The 21,216-nt window shown below is 34.3% G+C and overlaps 1 protein-coding gene across 1 annotated transcript in view; it reads right to left on the bottom strand.

The window, feature by feature from the left end:
• The window catches only part of LOC136030541 (uncharacterized), a 168,132-nt gene that overhangs the window by 40,759 nt on the left and 106,157 nt on the right, over positions 1 to 21,216 (bottom strand). Inside the window, exons 11-16 of the mRNA XM_065709591.1 lie at positions 19,449 to 19,617; positions 15,425 to 15,594; positions 10,962 to 11,070; positions 8,444 to 8,616; positions 7,247 to 7,385; positions 3,906 to 4,150 (exon numbers count right to left, since the gene is read on the bottom strand). Of these exons, the coding sequence (XP_065565663.1) occupies positions 3,906 to 4,150; positions 7,247 to 7,385; positions 8,444 to 8,616; positions 10,962 to 11,070; positions 15,425 to 15,594; positions 19,449 to 19,617 (1,005 nt within the window). The remainder of the gene's footprint in view (positions 1 to 3,905; positions 4,151 to 7,246; positions 7,386 to 8,443; positions 8,617 to 10,961; positions 11,071 to 15,424; positions 15,595 to 19,448; positions 19,618 to 21,216) is intronic.

The raw sequence follows: 21,216 nt of genomic DNA, 5'->3' as shown, positions 1-21,216 counted from the left end.
CTGAAGCAAGGAAAAGTCACTAGGTCAGATGGAGTCACCTCCGAACTCCTTAATATCGGATCGGATCGGATGAGGTAACAGATCTTTACCATACCATTGTGGCTGCGGTATAGGAAAACCGGCCCTGTACCCCGACAGTGATGCAAGGCTACTATTGTTCAAGAAAGGAGTCAAAGAAGGAACACGGAAACGATCGTCCAATCAGCTTCATAAGCCATCAGTCACGTGTCTTGACAAAAGTCCTACTTCGAAAAATACAAGCAACAACTATTATTCCCATTGGAGAATATCAAGCCAGTTTTCGCCCCGGAAGATCCATGATCGATCACATATTCGTCATTCGACAACTAAATGAACGATTCATCGAATTCAACCAGACATAGTCTAGATAATAAAGAGTCTGTACGACCCGTTTCAAGGCCAAGTAATAACCGCTAATGGATTGTCAGAAGAGTTCATAACTTTGTCAGGTGAAGTTTAGGGTTGCATCTTATCACTACACCTCTTCAACCTCTTTCAAAATACCGTTCTGTCAATGGTAAATTCAGAATATGACGCTACTAAAGTAGGGCTGATGATAGAAAATCTACGCCGATGATATTGACGTGTTAGCCAATTCTTCACAAGAACTGCAGACACAAGCCAGTAGACTCTATGATGCCACTAAGCCGTTCAGCATGGGAATCAATGTCAGCAAGACCAGAGTCATGATAACTACGAGACATGAATGAGAAATATCACCTGTTATCACCATAGGTGGGAGACAAGCTGAATCAGTTAACCTCTTCTTGCACCTGGGTAGCCTATTCTCTTCTGATAACTGACATAGCTCTGACATGAAACATCGATTTGCATTTGCTAGCTCTAGCGTTCGAAGACAAGCAAACCTTTGGAAAAGTAACCATCTATCCAACAAATTCAAAATGCGCCTAATTAACATTTTAGTAATTCCCATAGTCATGTATGGATGCGAAACATGGACAATAAAAATTGAAGACGAAGGAAAACTTCTAGCTTTCGAGATAAGATGTTTCTGTCGTATCGCTAGAATAAAATATACCGGTCGCATCACAAATATGGAAGTACGGCAAAGGCTCCACTTGACTGAAACCATTCTTAGAAACATCAAGAGATAGAAACTGCGTTCGTTGGCCACATCAAGTAAACGGAACCGAACCGCCTCCTGAAAATCACACTTGAAGGATCTCTCCATGGCCTTCACTCACGAGCCAGACGACGAAAGGGTGGATGGATTGATAACTTCAATTTTGACAAAGTCAATTTAGCCTAGTTATCACGTACTGCGCCTGATAGAATAATCTATCAAGCCCCTTACAAATGAGCGAGCAGGAGGAGTGGCCCAAAAACTTCCAACGAGGACGGTCAGGATCTAAGAATAGTTAGCCAGCATTTTTTTTTTTTTTTTTATAAATTACTTTAAGTAAAAGAACTAGTTTTGTTCAATACTTCGAACCTCCATAAACACTGTAAAATTGTGGACACCTGGAAACCATTCCTTCTACCATTCCTAAATTTGGATCGCTAACCCTTCCCCCTCCTATTGGACAAACAAATTACAAGAATTATATTGTCAACAATATTTCAATAGCACGGCTCTTTTCATCTTCACATACAGTTACATCCCAGACAAATAAGGATAGTTTCAGGTAGCTTGCAGAGTTCCAAACAAGGTAATTTGCTAGGTAATCTTATTTGGGCGCGAATAAATTAAGCTTGTTGGACCTAAATTTTCTTTTTAGCCTTTAAAATGTGCTAAGCATGTTGAAAGAAAAAGTGACGCCAATTTGGGGGGAGAGTGGCATTGGCACCACCGACGGCTTTTTGCCACTCGCCCTCTATGTATTTTGAAATATCTTCTTTTTTCGGTATTTACGTGAAAATGACTTTTTCATTGGTACTTCCATTGAAAAAATAAAAAAAAAGAATAAATAATCCCTCCCCACCCCTAGATTTTTAAAAATAAATTTTTGCCCCCTCCTATATCTTGAATATTATACCCCCCTCAATTTTCCATCAATTGACGCCACTAGAAAGGAAGTTTAAGGCAAGGTAATTAGCTAGACCCTTTTAGTTTGGTTCGAATAAACTCAACATATCGTAGTAAAATAGTGAAATTGAAACTACAAGATAAATAAGAAAGTAAGCAGTGGATATACGAAAGTAGCTGCCTATGAAAGGGTCGCTTACTCTAATTTGATTAGAATCAGACAAAATTATAGCCCAGACAAACCGGAAAAAATTTTTTATGATCCACACAATTAGTCAAATATTTTGAGCATAATTGCTTTGTTTTAATAATTTGCTTCTTTTAAAATTTACAAACATGTACCAAAAGTCGTATCCAGGGGGGATGGGAGGGGTTAGGGGGAGAGGATGAAATTATAGCCCGGACAAATCGGGAAAAAAACTTAAGATCCACACAATTAGTCAAATATTTTGAACATAATTTGTTTGTTTTAATATTTCTGGTTCCTTTAAAATTTACAAACATGGACCAAAAGTCGTATCCAGGGAGGTAGGGGGTTTGAACCCCCCTCCCCCAAAATATTTGTCTGACCCGTAAGAAACGTAACAAAAGTGAATATAGACAAATTCTGGATACGTTTTTAAAGTTTTTGTAAGCCTTTCGTAAAATCTTTAAAGTTTTGTCCCCCCCCCACCCGCCCGCCCCCGAGAAAAACATTCTGGATACGACACTACCTGGACGCACTCGAAGAGTAAAATCGTTTTTATTCAAAAGCATAGAAAAAAGTTCAATTACCTAGGTAAACAACATAAAAAACATGAAAACTGCATTTTTTTTTTGTTTTTCACGGATTTGACATCAACGATGATATTAATATCAAAACAAATAATGTAGCTTCAATTCAATTTTCTGCAGTTTAATTTATAAGGTAAGTTCGTATAAATTCGAAACGTCGTGATAAGTATCAAAGATACTAGTTTTAAGTATTAAATTATACACCCAACTATAGTATGAACTATACTTTGCATCCATCACAACTGAAATTATAAAATAGCTGAAACACAAAAAAAGAACAAAGAACCATTGGTTGTGTTTGAAGTATGAACTATGCTTTGCAGCCCTCACGACTAGACTGGACTACAGTCCTCACAGGTATAACTATTACCAGACTGGGAAATGGCTCTTTATGTCTTCTTTGAGCTAGAGTGAAAAAACATGACAAAGATACTTGTGCACCATACTATTTATGAGAAAATTCAGAAAGAAATTTTCTGCACATTACTGTACAGAAACGTGCTGCAAAGATCATACTCACTGCAAATTATGTGTCTTATGAATCTGCTCTCAAGTCACCTGAAAAGTTACAAGAATGGTGTATGTCGCCCTTTTAATGATCATATACGAATGCTGGAAAAACTGTAAATTTAATGGATGAAAATCAAGAAAAAATTAAGATTTTTGGAAAGAAATATAATTCCTTATATTTGTAAACTGTAAATTTAATGGATGAAAATCAAGAAAAAATTAAGATTTTTGGAAAGAAATATAATTCCTTTTTTATGAATCTGCTCTCCGTGAGCGCAGATACAAACTAATCCTCAAGTTTGGACACTCACTACTTGCGAGTCAAAAGCATTGTCCGTCGCTGCCACCTCCTTGTACACAGCCTCTGCCTACCCGAAACAGGAACAAAATTGAACCATTTAGATGTTGTACCCATGATTTCAAGTACTATTTGGTTCCTTTTTTTTGTAAAATTATGAAAGCTGTTTTTATTAAATGAATCTTGAATCTTTTAAAATTATGTTAACTAATTACTTTTTATAATTAACAATTGATTAGTTTATGATTACATTTATAATTAATTACATTCATTACAGTTACATTTATAATTAATATTATAAAATAAGTAAGTTACCATCTTGATACTTGGGTGCTAAAAGACGCACAAAAGCTCGTGTTGACTTTCCAAGCTCTGGAAATTGAAGATTGTTGCACCACCCTGTCATCGTTCGAAATTTGGCTGTATGATCGCATGGGAGTGTTTGCTCGTCACATTGGAATACTCTTGGAATGTCAACGACTTCGCTGACATCTATATTTGGCAGCACTGTCATCAGTTCTTGAAGATTAGTTGGCTGAGTCTCGCTATCTTTTTGGTTGCTAGAAAATATTGACATAAAATGGAACGGATGGAATAAACAATGCTATAAGTTCAGTTGCTAAAATCGAAGTTACGTCCATTAACATACATTTCACACATATTTTGCTGATGATGGTGACTTACATGCATAGCCGTTTCTAGGGGTGGTGGTGTCCAGGAAAAACTAATTATAGCGTCTCCCTTCCGACCCAAATATAAGCAAAAACGCCGAATCCAAGTGAAAAATTTGATCCAATTGAGCAACCCCCCAGCGATGACGCCCCACCCCCAGCCACGACATTCGGGGGACAGTCTCCCCGGTTGTGGGTTACCTTTTGCTTGAAAATCCTTTCAAAAACAACTTTCAGGTTTTCGTAAGAACTTATCGAAGGACCAATACCACATTCTGTCAAACTTGTTGCAAAGATAAAAATAGGTTAACAACTTACTTTTATTCAAGTTCAAATAAAAGTTAATTAGTTGTTTATGAGTAATTAAAAATTCAATCCTTTGAAACTTCAAAAAAACTTGTTAACGAAGTGCTACAATCTGTACAAACCTCATACAATAAACTCTTGTGACACAGACTGGTCAATTGCTTAAGACAGACTAGTCTATTATTATGGACAACTGCAAGGTAATTCCGCGGATTGGATAATTACCAAGCAGATATTTGATTAGCAGAAACTAGATGCAACAGGGGTAATTCATGCAATTATAAGGATTGGAAAATTGACTGAAATAGTGTGGATAACGGACTTGATATGGACTGGTGAACTGCTATAAAAAAGAATTGACAGTAATTGGAAGGACTAGGTAATTGATTACAGGCTAAATACTTGATTAGGAGAAAAGGGTAATTCCATGGACTGGTTGATTACCGATCAGATACTTGATTAGCAGAAACTAGATGCACCAGGGGTAATTCATACAATTATAAGGATTGGAAAATTAACTGAAATAGTGTGGATACGAACTTGATATGGACTGGTGAACTGGTATAAAAAAGAATTGACAGTAATTGGAAGCACTAGGTAATTGATTACAGGCTAAATACTTGATTAGGAGAAAAAGGTAATTCCACGGACTGGTTGATTACCGATCAGATACTTGATTAGCAGAAACTAGATGCAACAGGGGTAATTCATGCAATTATAAGGATTGGAAAATTAACTGAAATAGTGTGGATACGGACTTGATATGGACTGGTGAACTGGTATAAAAAAGAATTGACAGTAATTGGAAGGACTAGGTAATTGATTACAGGCTAAATACTTGATTAGGAGAAAAAGGTAATTCCATGGACTGGTTGATTACCGATCAGATACTTGATTAGCAGAAACTAGATGCAACAGGGGTAATTCATGCAATTATAAGGATTGGAAAATTAAGTGACATAGTGTGGATAACGGACTTGACATGGACTGGTGAACTGCTATAAAAAAGAATTGACAGCAATCGGAAGGACTAAGTAATTGATTAGGCTACAGGCTAAATACTTGATTAGGAGAAAAAGATACAACATGGACTGGGTACCTACTTTAAACGATCTATTAAACTATTATAAAAAATTAAACAGGCTGGGTCATTACTTACTGGTTAGATTCTTGATTAGGAGCGAAAATATTAATAAGTTCCAAAGCCTATGAAACAGTTAGTTTCATTGAACCAAATTCCTACTACACGGACTAGGACATGGACAGGTCAATTATTCAAAACAAATGAAGCGTTAGATTACACGGACTGGGTAATTTAGTATTGGGTAAATCCTTAATTACAGTGCAAAAGATACAACAAGAACTGGGTAGCCATTAAAACAGACTGGTCAATTATTATCAAAAAGTTAACAGTAATTACAAAGACTGGGTTATCATTTACTGGATAAATACTTGACTAGGAGGAAAAAGATACAATATGGACCGGATCATTACTTGAAACAGACCGGTCAATTATTATTGCTAGATCAACGGTAGTTATAAGGACTGGGTAATTAGTTCCTCGGTAGATACTTAATTAGGAGGAAAAAGATGTAACGCAGATTAGGTTACTAGTTGACAGACACTGGCTGGACAATTATTATGAAAAATTCCCGTTAATCAAACGAGCTGGGTAATTACTTATTTAGCCGATTATTCATTGCAAACAAAAATACTATTTTGAATAAGTGTCAAACCTATGAAATACTTAGCCATGTAGGAATAAGCTCTTGCAACAGGGATTTGGCTTGACACGGATCAGGTAATTATTGGGATCAATTATATGGTAATTCCACGGACTGTGTGAAATTTTTGTACAAAAAATGTATTTGGTAGATTCTTGATTAGAAGCAAAAATATTGTTCTGGATACTTGCTAAACCTATAAACTTCTTAGTCACGTAAGAATAACCTCCAGCAACGCGGAGTGGGTAATTACTTGACATTGTAAACAACTACATAGTATTCCACGGACCAGGTAAATATTATTGAATAGATTCTTAATAGGGGGAAAAAGAACATTTGAAATGCATACCAGATTTTATAGAATTCTGCCCCAGGTATTTCAATTTCAGAAAATATATAGGATGGGGAGGGGAGAGAGCAAAGTTTATTTTCCAAATCTAAGGAGGTGGATTCTTGTTTTTCGTTTTTTTTTAATGAAAGCAACAAAAAAGGGTACACTGTAATGGGAGGTAGCACTTGTGAATTGGGCAGTACACACTCGGGAATTTCGATCTGCTGAATCAGACAATAACCTGTTTTTAACTGTCCAATTCGGGGACAATTAGCTAAGGCTCAGTTGAAATTTACGTTGTAGGTAGACTATATTTTTATTAAAGATTTAAGACATAGAGTTGGTATGTTGAATTGGTTATGCTAGGTATTTAAAATAATGCGTTCTGGACTAGCCCCTTCCATAATTCTTTGTTTTAGTTTCCATAATTTTGTTACTAAAGTATTAGATTTTCATCATACTTTGATATATTTCATTATGATTAAGCCTAATATCACTCCTCGAGTGTGTACTGGATAAAACACAACTACCGGGAGGGATTCTAGGGGATAGTTGCCCCCTCTAATTGATATCCCCACTTTTTCTCATAGGAATTAGCTCCTACAACACAAATTTGGTAATTACCTGTTCAATATGTTAGTAACAAAACGTTTTGAAGCAAACTGTAGAACCCGAGAAATATTTGCGATGAGTGTCGCTTGTCGTTTCGGTCGACTGAAGCTATAGGCAGTGCCAATTGGAGACTTCGGATCAGCACCTTTATCTGAAAAAGGTATAAAACATATATGTATTTTAAATATGTTATTATAAAAAATCATATTATATACATATATTGTATATTTTGTAAAAGATACAGATACTTGTACTAAAATTTATAAATGTTAATAATAAAAAATATATTTAATATTTACAGCATCATAGAAATTCATTTTATGTTATATTGAAAATAGATATATAAAAGAGTTCAAACAATTCTAGTATAGTGAAAGAAAGATAGTGCAAAGTTAAATGTTAAATAGGGAGATTAGAAAATACTGACGTCACTGAAAGAAACAGAAGTTAGAGTAATTCTCTAAAAGCAGGAGCGCCTAATTGTCTAAGAGAATGTGATGAAAAAGATGCTATGCAGTATTTTTTGTTTTTTACTTAAACAAACATGAAAATGGTGATTTTCTGTATAGTCTAATAGATAAGACATTTATTTCAAAATGTTGTCTATCACAAGGCCAGACGGGGATCGGTTGTGCATTTCGAGGTCAAAATATAAGAAAAAAATCCCACAGACAACAACAAAAAAAAAGGCCAATAAAGAAGAGAAAGAAACTTTATATCAAAAACTTAAATTGGTTTAAAATTGAAACTAATATAAAATTAGCTAAAGAACATACTAACACGTAACAACATAGACAGAATAATCATTAGTTCATCGTTAGGCTTAGCCATCATGATACATGATAAAAGAAAAAGAGGGAGAGAGGGAAAGAAAGAGAGGAAAAAGAGAGAGATAGAGAGAAAAAGAGAAGAATACATAAGCTGTAACACGTGGAAAATATCAAATGAATAAAAATGGAAAATTTTTAAATGAAATTAAGAAGTCACCGAATTAGCGAAAGTGAAGCAAGACTCGTTCAACACTGTTGGTTACTATGAGGCGTGATTGGCTCTCTAAATAGATTACAGCCTTGATTAAAACTAAGAGATTTTGTCTGTAAAAGGACAGTGTTGCAACTTATTAAGCTGTGAGCCACATTCAGTTATAATAAACTATTTACGAAAAGCTCCTGTTGTTGTTTATGGAACAGAAACAAAGCGGCACATTACCTGTGCCAAGTAAGTTTAGTTCTTGTGTAAACATATCATCAGCTTCTCTTTTAGCTCTTGAAATTGATTCCTCCAAGACGTTATCTGGGACAACAAAGTTTGGCGATGCAGTTCTCCAAGGACTTAAATCCATTTTTGAAATAACGCCATCATTGCACGACATGTCTGCATTTCTAGGAAGACAATAGCTAATATTAGTATAGTAATTTCTCTTTATTAATTTCTTTCTATTTGGAAGCTTTTCAAACGCCTGGAGCCTATTTTTACTGGCTATGGTTGAAGGGGTGGCTGCATCTTAGTGAAGGACCAACCACGGCCCATAATAACCCAAAATTAAAAACACAGTTTAAAAAGAACTGGTTAGTGAGAAACAAATGCCTTTTCTAGCTGATTCAGGAGTGCTAAATATTGTCTAAATTAGTACTAATAGCAAAATGTTATTTTCAAAATTAAAAACAGGCTTGGAATGATAATGACCATCATTCTAGTAACTATCAAGCATCCGTATTTTTCTTAGAACGAACTATAATTTACAAAATTACAATATCTAAAAAGAATATAAAAAGATAATATACAATATTTTTTTGTGCATTGTAAAGGAAAATGAATCATTCAACCTTAAACCCAAAAATTAAGCACATAAATTCTTTCAAAAGGATGTAACAATTACTACCCAAATAGAATGACTTTATACAGCCCGATAGATGACTTTATACGAGTGATCAGTACCAGAAGGTAAATCGACATAATTCAAGGAAAGACAGAAAACTTTATATTGTTCAATTTTGTAAAGGAAGGTATAGAACATCCTTCGCCTTTGGCTACACACTTGTACAGACTTGTATATTTGTACTCGTTTCTGTCTTTTGGAACAACAGAAACAGAGAAAAAACAGAAAAAAGAAAAAAACACATAAAATTACTCTTTAAATTACTTTAAAAATATTAAGAAGTTAATGGTCCGAAAGACAAACGTTGTTCCCCAGGTAACAACCAAGATGCTCATAGGTTGGATTCTAGATGAACACTACGTGACATTGAGCGTTTCTGTCTTTAGGAACAACAGAAACAGAAGAAAACCTTGGAAAAAAGGAGCCTATTTCTGTTGTTGAAGGGAAAACAAGCAGTGACCTAGCTTACTTTAGTTCTAGGCGCATTCCATCTGGAAAATTCACAAGCAAAATTGAGCTCCCAAAGAGAAAGTAAGACAAAAAAAAAGAAGAAAAGAAGGGATTTTGGAATGTAACTCTGCCTGTGGTCCAAAACACGGCAGAATATATGGTTTTGTCCTTAAATTTTAAATCTTAAATTTTCTAGGTTCCAACTTGGGGTTTGACTCCATGTTATTGAAACCACATTAAAAAGACACCCCCTGAAAAGTCCTTCAGATAGGGAAAATTTCCATTGTACACCTAGTGGACACTTTCTCGGTCGCAGGGAATCAACTATTATTATGTACTTTAGATGAAGTCCACGGGAAGTAATTATTCGCGCTTGTTAGTCCCAGCCTGTTATTTCCGAGCACTTCAATTATATAGAGACCATATGGCGACCAAATTATTTTCTTTAACATTTATCTTACCTTGTTATGATACCTTACATCCCCAAAACGTCGGTAACGTTTTGGTAAACACTACCGTTACCCCAAAACTACACCACATATTCGGAAAATATTCCCAAATTCTTCTTTTCTTTATTCTTTTTATTTGTCAAACTTTCCCCTTGGCTAATCAATTTTACATGTGATAGGTGCGGAGGTATTCTCAGCGGGAAGATTTTTTAGGGTTAATTGTATGGAGGTGGAATTGTCCGGGGGAGGACTGTCTGGAAAGGAATTGTCCAGGGGAATTTTCTATGGGGGAAATTTCACGCGGGGAATTTTCCAGGAGAAAGTTTTTACTGGGAGAGATTCCGAAGAAATTTTCAACGGGAGGAATTTTTTATGGGAAGGGAAATTAGTCAGATGCCGTTACTCTTAAAAGCCTATCAATAAGCTGGACTCCTGGTAAAAAGATATACTTGACCATTCTTAACATATTTAAATAAAATATTTTACAGCAGAAGTAAAATATGCAGAAAGACTTCAAGAGATTCTTCTTTGCCAAACCTTGACATACAAGAATCCTGTACAATATAAATTATGCACAGTTTAAAAGCTAGACAATTTAGTACATACCCTTCCACAATTAAAACAGAAACTTATCCCTATCTCTAAGACTGATGTCAGAATGGCACGTGAAAGTGGACAAAAAGCAAAATAGCTTTTTGCACAAACACAGGTTTAAAAATAATATACAAATGTACGTCCCTCCCCATCCAGGGACGGTAAAACAGGGATTTGTTTTAGAATAAGAGACAGCCCTACAACGCCCAAAATAGGTTTAGTCTATTTTTTGAAAAACTATAGGCATTATAATGAATTTCATTGATGGGAAGGGGGCATGGATCTAAAACTCCCATGCCTCTCAAAAAATATAAATTTGTCATAATTAAAACGCAGTATAAGTAAAGTTGCTTACAAAAACGGATCAGCGTAAAGGAAAACACGTGGCTGGACCATTTTCATCGCATCACCATTATCACAAAACAGTCTCGCCAGGCTGGTTTTCTTTATCTGATGTAATTGATCTACAAAAAGAAAAAACAAACATGTCAAAAATCTCCAAGGTCATTATTTAACACGATACTTTGGGCGAGATTTACACCGTTAAAATTCAAGTTTTTTTCTAATGCACTTATTACAAAACACTGATTGAAAGTGTTATTTTAAACATTAATTTGGGAATAAGTCACAGATTTTACATTTTATGCTACCCTGTTAAAAATTTCAAGACTACAGTGAAAAAGAGGTTGCAATGGTTAGGTCGGGTATTACGGATGAAGGATGATAGGTCACAAAATTCTTTTTTTGTAATTCGTCTGGGGTCAAACGAAAAGCCGAAGTCCTAGAATGATGGAGGTTAAAGAGTTCGTTATTGTAAGAGGTCAAAGAGTTTTTTATAACAAACTGTAACAACTCAGCTCAATAGTAACCGAAACTCTAAGAAATAATTGGCTTTATATGCTGATTCTAAATGTAGAAAAATCATTAAGTTTACAGGGACTCATTAAAAGCAATGTGTCAGAAAAAAACTGACTGATTTTAGCAATGATGCACCTTTTTTTTATGTTATTCCCTTTTACAAGGGGTGACCGTACCAAAAAAAAAAAATGGCCAGAGGAGATCGGGAGAGGGCTCATTCGAGCGAGAACTGAAAGCTCTAGTCCTCTTCGTAAGAGACCAAGAAGATTAGAGGGCAACTAGGCCCTTCTCCAACGTCCCTTTTTCCTCAAAGGCATCTGATAAAAATTTCAAGATAACCATTTGAATCAGCATAATGGAAAGATCCAATAATTTTAGCACATGGGATGAAGTGACCCCCCAGAGCCCCTAGAAAAAGGGTAGTAAGTTATGCAATTTGCCCATTGTTTACATATAGTATTTGCTATTAGGCAATATAAAGAATTATTTTCGGAGGAATTTTCTGTAAGAGGGGAAGGTTTCATACAGAGAAAAATTTCTGAGGAGGAGGAGGTTTCATTAAGAAATTTTCCACGGGGGAAGGGGTTACCTGGCATGATTTTAAGAACGGTAAGAAATTAGAAAGAAACACAGTGGAGCTTGAAGAAGGGATAGCACCCCTCATATACGGAATAATCTCTGGTATGTTAAGTTTGAATGTTGCTCCTTACTTCCAGTTGAAAAACTTCCTTTTTATTTAATTGCAAGAAATGACCTAAAAGAAATGGCCTAGGACCTTCATATTAGGTTTGAACATATAGGGTTGAGAAAGAGCGTTTGAAATTGTGTTGGCCTCAGTGGCCTTGGTGCTGTGATGAATTTCCAGTAGTAGTAGACATAGCAATAATTGTTGGCATGAGGAACAGAAATATTGAATTATATCAGAATTATCGATCGCCAGGACAAAATTACCAGAAAGTTTTACAGCTTTAACTTATGGTAGAGATTCGAGCTCAGATGAAGGGACTATTAGGAATTTCTTCCAAATGAGGAGGAAGCCCAGTCCATAAAATAAAATATATTTTTTCAAGGGGTAGCAACGACTTGAACCACTTTGTCAACAGGGCACCGTAGGTAAAATTGTATGGATTCATTAAACCTCGTCCATATCATTTATATTATCAATATAATTAGCATCAATTCACAGTGTTAGGGGAGGGGGAAGGTAATGTATTTTTTTAAATATGAGGGGGCAAAAAATAGAGGGGCTAGGGTTTAATGCAATCTCAATTGACGCCGCAGAGCTAGTTCTAGCTCTTTTACAATCAAGAAAAATTGCTTATAGCAAAATAACCAGTCGAGAGAAAAGAATGACATAATAAAAATAAACTTAAGCCTTTAATTGAAATCTAAATTTTATAGAGTCAGAGCCTTTCTTCTGCTGTTGGTGAATACTGCAGTATCAGTGGCACTAGAGGCTAAATACTATTAAAGCTATTTGAAAGAGTCAAATATCTATTATTACGCCCCCTCATCGAAGAGGTTTTCACAATAATGTATGTTTTAAGAAAGTTATTTCCGTGAGCTTGGATCTGACTGCCATTTAAAATTTCGTTGCTACTCAAGATTTGGTTGCAAAAGATCCCTAAGTTTGAAAATAATTATAAGATATTAAATAGTAATGATTTATTTAGTTGATATACTTTTGACGGTAATTTTAATACGTAGACTCTTACTAAGATCCCAGGCTCCGGGCTGAGATCTCAAGCTCTCTTTTTACATTTTTATAGTCCCACCTTCTCTCCTATCAGGGGTATTCATATCTTCAAACTCCAAACTTATAACTACATTTATGTACCCCCTCCACTCCAGACTTGAAAACAAATTAAAAGTTTGAGCAGTTAAAAACTAGACAGATTTAATTTTTGGGGATATTTTCAACCAATTACCACTACCAAAGATCTGACCCCTGTTTTTAGGGTACCCTTCCAACATCCCTTTCCACAGTGGAGTCAAAACTACAATAAGTTCAACGAAAATACTTTTCAGTATGTTTATCACAGAATCCTTTCCTCTCCAAATGTTGTAGAAAGCAAGGATTTTTTACCATGTAATTATAAAAACTTAACCTTTCTCTTTCTCTTTGGTAAACTTTCAATAGTATATACAGTCAGATTTCCCATTCGGAGAATTCTGTGGATTTTTCTTGGATCGATAAGTTCCCAGGAGTCACTTTTTTGTTTTACTTGCATGTCACGTGGAGCATAATGGGAGCATATGAAGAAATTTCCACGTGCATCAGTTTTATTAGAATATAGTTAGTGTTAATCTCTCTCTCTCTCTCTAAAAAAAAAAAAAAAAAAAAAAAAAAAAAAAAAAAAAAAAAAAAAAAAAAAAAAAAAAACAATGATGGCTCGCCTCCTGATTTTGAAGCTATCCGAATCCTTGATACTGGTGTAACGCCCCAGTCTTTTAAACCTCATCTGAAAAATCCCCCCTAGACTCCTCCTGGGTCTATTTATACCTGAAGAGCACTCTTTTCTAAGATTTGTCTTTTGGTTGTTTCAAAATTATTGAAGTTTTGTTGAAGTTTGCGTTTTTGAAATTTTGACATAAGTACTTGGAATGACATTTTTGAAATTGGAATTTGGAATTTTCCTGACTTGGAATGACCCGTTTCCTCTCTTGTCTCTCACTGAAACTGATGTATCACGCGGAAAAAATATCAAATAAATTGATTTTGATAAAGCATTATTTTAACGGGGGTTCAACTCAATCAAGAGGGGGGAGGGAAGGTATTCTTACAAGGATTTTACTGCACAAATGCAATAGTTCCGAATAACCCTATTCCCTTTAAAGTAATTACCAAAAATTCTTAGATGAATCCTCTTTATTGTATCCCACTATTCTGTCTCGTTGAAACCGGTATACCACATTGAGAATGGATCGATTTTGACTCATTATTCATTATTAGGAGGGGTCCACAAGGCGAGGGGAGATGCATTATGTATTTCTTTTTAATTTATTGTAATTCTTTAAATTAATTCCTTGAAATTCTTTTATCGTAAATTTATTCTTCACTATTGTTAAAACAGATGTATGAGGTGAAACAATTATCACATGAATTGATTTTTACAATTTTTTTTATTTTAGGAGTAGCTCGTCTAATTCAAGGGGGGAGGGGTATAAAAATGTGTTAACTTAGGAATTTTATTATCTAAAAACGTTCGTTGCGACTTATTGAAATTCTTTAAGTTTTTAGGGGGAGCGGGCCTCTGCTTCGTCAACTTTCCTCTTAGCTCTTCCGCTAGTCACATAATTTTTCTGGACTCCGTTTCAGGACAATATAATCATTACTGCATCAACACAAGGTTAAAAAAATTAAGTAAGGGGAAAACTGCCTTTTTAAAGCCCAAATTATTTGATATTACTGCTTACTGCTCAATTGTTAATTAGATTACTACTTAATTATAAATATTTAATAGTATTTTACTGGTTGTCTTTTTATTGCTGAATTAACATTGATAGTTATCTAATAACTATTTTAGTACAGGCTTCCTGGTAATTAAAAAAACCATACGAATATCATTAAGAAACACTAAAAAAGTAATTCGTAAAAAAAAGACTAAATATATATAACGATTAAACAACTAAATAACTAAACACATAAGGAAGTAAAACAATAAAGATGACCCTTAAATCATGAAAACGATGAAATACCATTTGAGCTAAAATCAGACATTATCAAGTAATTAAATTTAAGACAATTACATAAATAAGCAAAAAATGCATTAAATTGTTAATAAAAAAAAAAATAGAGCAGATATTCTTCTAAGATATTGAACCAAATTTTTTCCTCCTGCCGGGTACCCTTGATTTAAACAAATTTCCATAGCCTTGTATTCTTTCAAGGATTTTAGATAAACAGAATTATAACAAATATTAAGAGTGGGAAAATGCAAGAAAATCAAAATTTCTTACCTTTAGTAAACGAAGAGGGAGGGATTTCATTTTCATACCAGTAGCGGTCACCACGCCGTAGATAATGGAATTGGCGTCCAATTAAGCACCCAAATGTTGGCCCTACAACTGAACCCTTGTTAGGGATTTCAGATATACCGCCAGTGAACAAATCGATATCAGAAACATTCCTAAAAATAAACAAAAATAAGGGATATTTTTGAAGATTCAGTCTCAGAAATGAGCTAGACTCAAAGCATTTCTTTCCTTTTGAGCATCCCTTCGATGGCGTTAATTCACAAAAAGTGGCATTACGTTTTCAATGAAAATACCCCAAAATGATATTTTCCAAGATTTATATGGGGGGAGGGGAACTTAGAAAAGGCATAATATCTCCTACCATCACCAGAGCTCTTTTAGGGACGTCACCGGTGCTTTTTTTTAGAGATTTCTGATACACCAGTGAACAAAACAATATCAGATACATTCCTAAAAATAAAACAAAAATGATGGGTTTTCAAACAGTTCGTGGTAACGATCTGGAAGTAAGAAGCGACCCGGCTCAATAGTACCCGAAACTCTAAAAATTGGAATTTTGATAATAATAGATATATCAAAAGAATCGGCTTATTATGCTTATTAAATAAAAAAAAACAAGTTTTTTCAACTAAAAGAAAGGAACAACATCAAAAGTTCAAACGAACAGAAATGATTACTTATTTTAGGGGTTACCCCCCCCCCAGTCAATACCTCACTCTTTACAATAAAATTCGAATTTTGTTCCAGTTATTTAAGAATGACACCATGGGGGCGTGAGTTTTTCAGGGGAATTTACTAAAATTATTATACGAAATTCTTCTTGTGTCTTGCTTTCACTTTGTAGATTCAATTTTACGCGTGGAGTTGTTAAGGGTAATTGTTCGTCGGTTAAATTTTCTCCAGGATTGAATTGTCTAGAGAATATGCTCATGGGAAGGAGGGATTTTTCCGTGGAAGTGGAACTAGATTTCCTGGCAATTTTTTCAACTGAAAGTAAGGAGCAGCATTGTAACTTAAAACGATTCCCTGGGCTCAACACCTCACTCTTTACATTAAAGTTCAAATGTTGTCCCAATTCTTTAAGAATGACTCTTGAAACACAAGGTTCGTTTAATTAGAAACAATAAAAAGCTTTTTTAAAACTTTAGCGTAAAGAGCGAGGTGATGAGGAGGAGCCAACCCCCTTTATATAAATAATAATTTCTGTTCGTTTTAAGTTTTAATGCTGCTCTTTACTTTCAATTTAAAAAAACTCGTTTTTTATTTGATTCTTTAAAGCTCCAGTATCAGAAACGAACTAGACTTTAAGGATTTGTTTCCTTTTTTTATCAATCATTAAAAATTCACTAATGTCACCACGTTCATTATATCTAATTTCCTTTGCATACTTATCCAATATATAATTCCAAGATTATTGTACCTTCATCAAGGCCAAACTTATTCATACCAATAACGGTCACGTCCACGTAAATAGTTGAATTGACGTCCAATTAAACACTCAATTGTAGGAGGTGATAGTGAACCCTTATTAGGGGTTTCAGATATACCGCCAATAAAAAATCAACACAGAATAAATTTCTGTTAATAAAACATGAAAAGGATAATGAAAAAGTATTAGCTAAAATTATTTTGTGAGCTGATTTTTAGGGTGGGTGTTCCATAAGACGCCAAAAGAATGCATGATCATAGTTCTTTTGTCAGCAGAAAAATACGAAACTGTCAAAATTCAAAAAGTCAGCAAGCTAAGTAGCAATACATGGCAATGTATCTTCAGCGGCCAAGTAGCACGTAAAACCTGCAGCAGCATTGTACTTTCTATCTTGTGGAATCCTCCAAAAAACCTGGTTGCACTTTCTATTTATTACTGATGGTGCTTTGACTGCTTTCACACTACACTGTGGAACCCTTAATAAAACATGCAGTAACGTTTTACTTTCTATCTATTACTGACGGTGCTTTCACATTACACTGTAGTATCCTTCATAAGACCTGCAACAGCGTTGTACTTTCTATCTATTACTTATGGTGCTTTCACACTACACTGTGGAATCCTTCATAAAAGCATAAATTTAGACGTTACGTTCATAACCTCGAGCTCTCCACAGAACTTTATGTTACGAAAGTTCATCTTATTTTATAAAAAGTTTACAAAAATTTTATAAAAGTTTATAAAAAGTTTTATAGCAGTAAAGTGGAATTCCTGGAGGCGCAATTAATAATTTTATTTAACTTTTCCTAGAAAGCCTTTCTCCACCTCTTTTCCACATCTTTAATATTGAATAGTTTTCTGAAGGTTATTGTGATGATTTTAGACAATGATTATGATGAATATACAGATGATACTTTAGCTTGGTAAAAAAGAACTTTGTCAAGTAGGAAAAATTATGTTTAACCTAATTTTACCTAAACTAAATTGTTAGAAATACCTAAATCAGAAAAAACTAAAAGTAGATTTTTTGGAGTTTTTTTGAAACTATTGGATAAACAAATGATAAACTATAAATAAATAAATCAAGATCTGAACAATATAGGAATCAATACGATAAAGATTTTCTGATATGCTCTGATAGCGATCATTAGAAAAATCATTACACATTCAAATTAATTACTTCATAATACTCTATAATTGAACTTTCCTATTTTGTCTTAGTCTAATTTTCTTGTGATAACTTTTCCTTCCGAAAACAATGTGTTATACTTTTAAGTAAACTCATCCTATTTTACAAAACTAGATCATCTGGCGAAAAAAGAGTTGAATAGTAAATAAAATAGAAATGATAAATAAATACTTTTTAGCAATATCGTTAGAATAGTAACAGTAATATTAGCCATATATAAATGATAAAAATCGTTTCGAGCAAATGATAAGGCGTTACGTAAAATTTTTAGAAAAGCTAAATATACATCCATAGGAGCATATCGAGTTATATCACTAAATCTGTTTAATCATCACTTATGTGGTCCGTAAGACATTTAGAAATATCTCCTTTTTTCCAAAATTAGCTTGTGTGCTCTTTTCTTGCTCTGAAATTGTTGGGAAGTGAAACTTTTTATATCAAATAGTATTGCTGTATCTTAGAGCCCTGAAAAATCTCTTGTTACAAGGAACTGCTGTAACAATCAGCTGACTCAAAATATTTTTCCGGTTTTTCTCGCTTTCCCTTAATATTTACGTATTATAACATACTGTCTTTGGATCTACCATAGACGCAGTGTCGGCTCTGCTAATAGTCAATGTTCTATGCTGTACCTAAAAATTGTGCTAAACAATCCTTTCCCATTTCTGGCCCTGCCAAGATGGAGTGTAAGTTTACGGTAACGTCAACGCATTATTATTTACAAATACCCTCTTGAGACCTGGGGTCAAACCAAGCTTGCAATCTGGATGGAACTTTGCAAGCAGGATTAAAAAAATTCACAGAACCATCTTAACTTTTGGTGCAGCTTACCTTCTCTCTCCATCTATTTTCAATGTCCCTTCATTTGGACATTCGGTCTTATCCCATAAAAAAACCCTTCATTTCATTTTTAAATCAATTGCAAGGTGGCAGTAAACCAAAATCTAAAGTCAATTTAGAACTGAAGTAGAGATAAATTTTGTATCAGAGGTAGTAAACTTTAGCTCTTTGTGAACAATTTCCATTGCTTTTGAGCTTGAAACTGTTTAAACCATAAACATTTCCTAATTTTTCAAATATTCTGCTTTTCCTAATGTTTTTTGTCATGTGCGAGGGCCAGCGTTGCTAGCTTCTGAAACCCAATCAACTTTCGTAAGCTGAATTGTGTTAAGTTTTTTTATTTAAAAAAATGACTTGCTCTAAGTTTTGATTCAGCTACATGACACGTGACCAAATTTTCAAGTTTCTTACCTCTTAGCAATTAGGTAAGTTAGGTATTTTAACCTGAAAAAGCTTCTTCCAAGTCAAAACACTAGCACTTTACTCTATCATCTTGTATTTTCTTCAACTTACATTGTTTGTTTTGTGAAATAAATTTATAAACTTACTTGTAAACTAACGCTAGGTTTGCGATAGTCTCATCGGTCATAACATCCCTTAGATCTTCAAATCTAGTTGCTAAAGGTAGTCCACAGAATTTCCTCCATTTTGTGTAACTAGGAATGCCGTGATCTCGACCATGTTGAATAGTCTGTGCAGCGCCGTCCAAACCAGGGGCTGAAAACAATTTCAATCAGTCAGACCAGAACAATAATTTTTCAACAAGTTCCCGAATATATTCGAAGCATACGTTAATCTTTAAGAAGAATCATAACTCAATGTGCTCTAACACTTAAAAATAATATTAGGCTATCACATATGGGATATTCGGATATTACATATTAGGCTATTATATAAGACTATCTACAATTCACTAATGGGGACCACTTTTATTCAAAAACGACAATAATTTTTGAAAAGCAATTTGGTTTAATAAAAAGTAAATATTGGTTGGAATTTCCCAATAAAATTTTACACCAACTTTACACCAACTTTACACCAGCGTGCAATTCTTCTTAAAAATAATAGTCAAAACAACAACTTGTAGAAATATTACTTCATGGATAGCCCCGTCTTAATTGGTATAGTGGTTTATCTTGATTATCAAATGACCGCAATCGAAATCTTTCATTTTTGGAAGCTAACGTGAATAAGGTCAATAACGTTAATAATGCTTTCAATAACGTTAATAGTTATTTTTTCCTATTCGTCATAGTATTTAAGCAATATTCAATTAAGCAATACCCAATTACAGGTTCAGAATAGCAAAAGGTTCGAATAGCTTACAAATAACAGTTCAATAGGGACAAATCCTTTTATTTAGTAGTGAAACAACAACAAAAATACCTGGATATTTCGGTGACATATACAGTGATCCGGTATGTTTTTCTTATTTCACTATCAAATCAAAGGATGTGTCCCTATTGATCTGTTATTTGTACGTAATGGAAAGGCAATGCGGTCTTGGGAATACGTACGCTCAAGTAAAGAGGAAGAGGAAGTCTCTTTTACCCATTTTTTTACATACTGTATCTCACCTCGCCTCAGTAAAAAGATTGACAGAAGGATCTGCCAAAAAGTGTTTGCTCAACTGCAGAATTTGTATCTGTCCTTTTACCTACGAAAGCCGCGATCACTGACACGTGACTTGGCAGAAAGTACCAAGGATCGTGAAAATAAAGTCTGGTTTTTCGAATTGCTCGCAAGAGAAGTAATGAAAATAAACAAAAACAAGAATTAAAAAAAAGACATTTTTCAATCTAAAATAAGCTTTTCAAAATCTTTGAAACTAAAATTTCGAATGGAAACACGTATTTGTTGTCATGGTTGCCAGATTTCTTTTTTTATGTATGAAAGGAAATACATGAATTTTTATATATGAAAAGAATCTACGAAAAGAAAGGCAACCATATTTTGGATGCTTCATTTGGGATACAAATGGACCTAAGATAGGTCTAAGGGGCGAAAATTGTTTTTCTTTTGATGTTAAACAGACATCAGTCTATTTGAGATATTTGAGATCTTTGTCTGAACCTATTTGAGATCATAGGTCTATTTCAGATACAACTAGGCTTAAGATGGGTCCAAGGGACAAAAATTGTTTTATTTTATGTCCTTGGTGCTTTAACGCATAGAAGTTTAAAATTGATTCCGGAATTTATTTCAATTTTCAGTGAGAAAGTCTGGTTGGGAAATTTAAAGTTGGTCTAATTTCTTCCTTAAATGATAAAAGGAAATTTTTTAATAAAAGAAGATCAATAAAATAAAATAAGAACA

This window comes from Artemia franciscana, chromosome 8 (assembly GCF_032884065.1).
Source record: "Artemia franciscana chromosome 8, ASM3288406v1, whole genome shotgun sequence".
NCBI classification, from domain to species: Eukaryota; Metazoa; Arthropoda; class Branchiopoda; order Anostraca; family Artemiidae; genus Artemia; species Artemia franciscana.
This window is presented reverse-complemented; position numbering and strand designations above follow the sequence as displayed.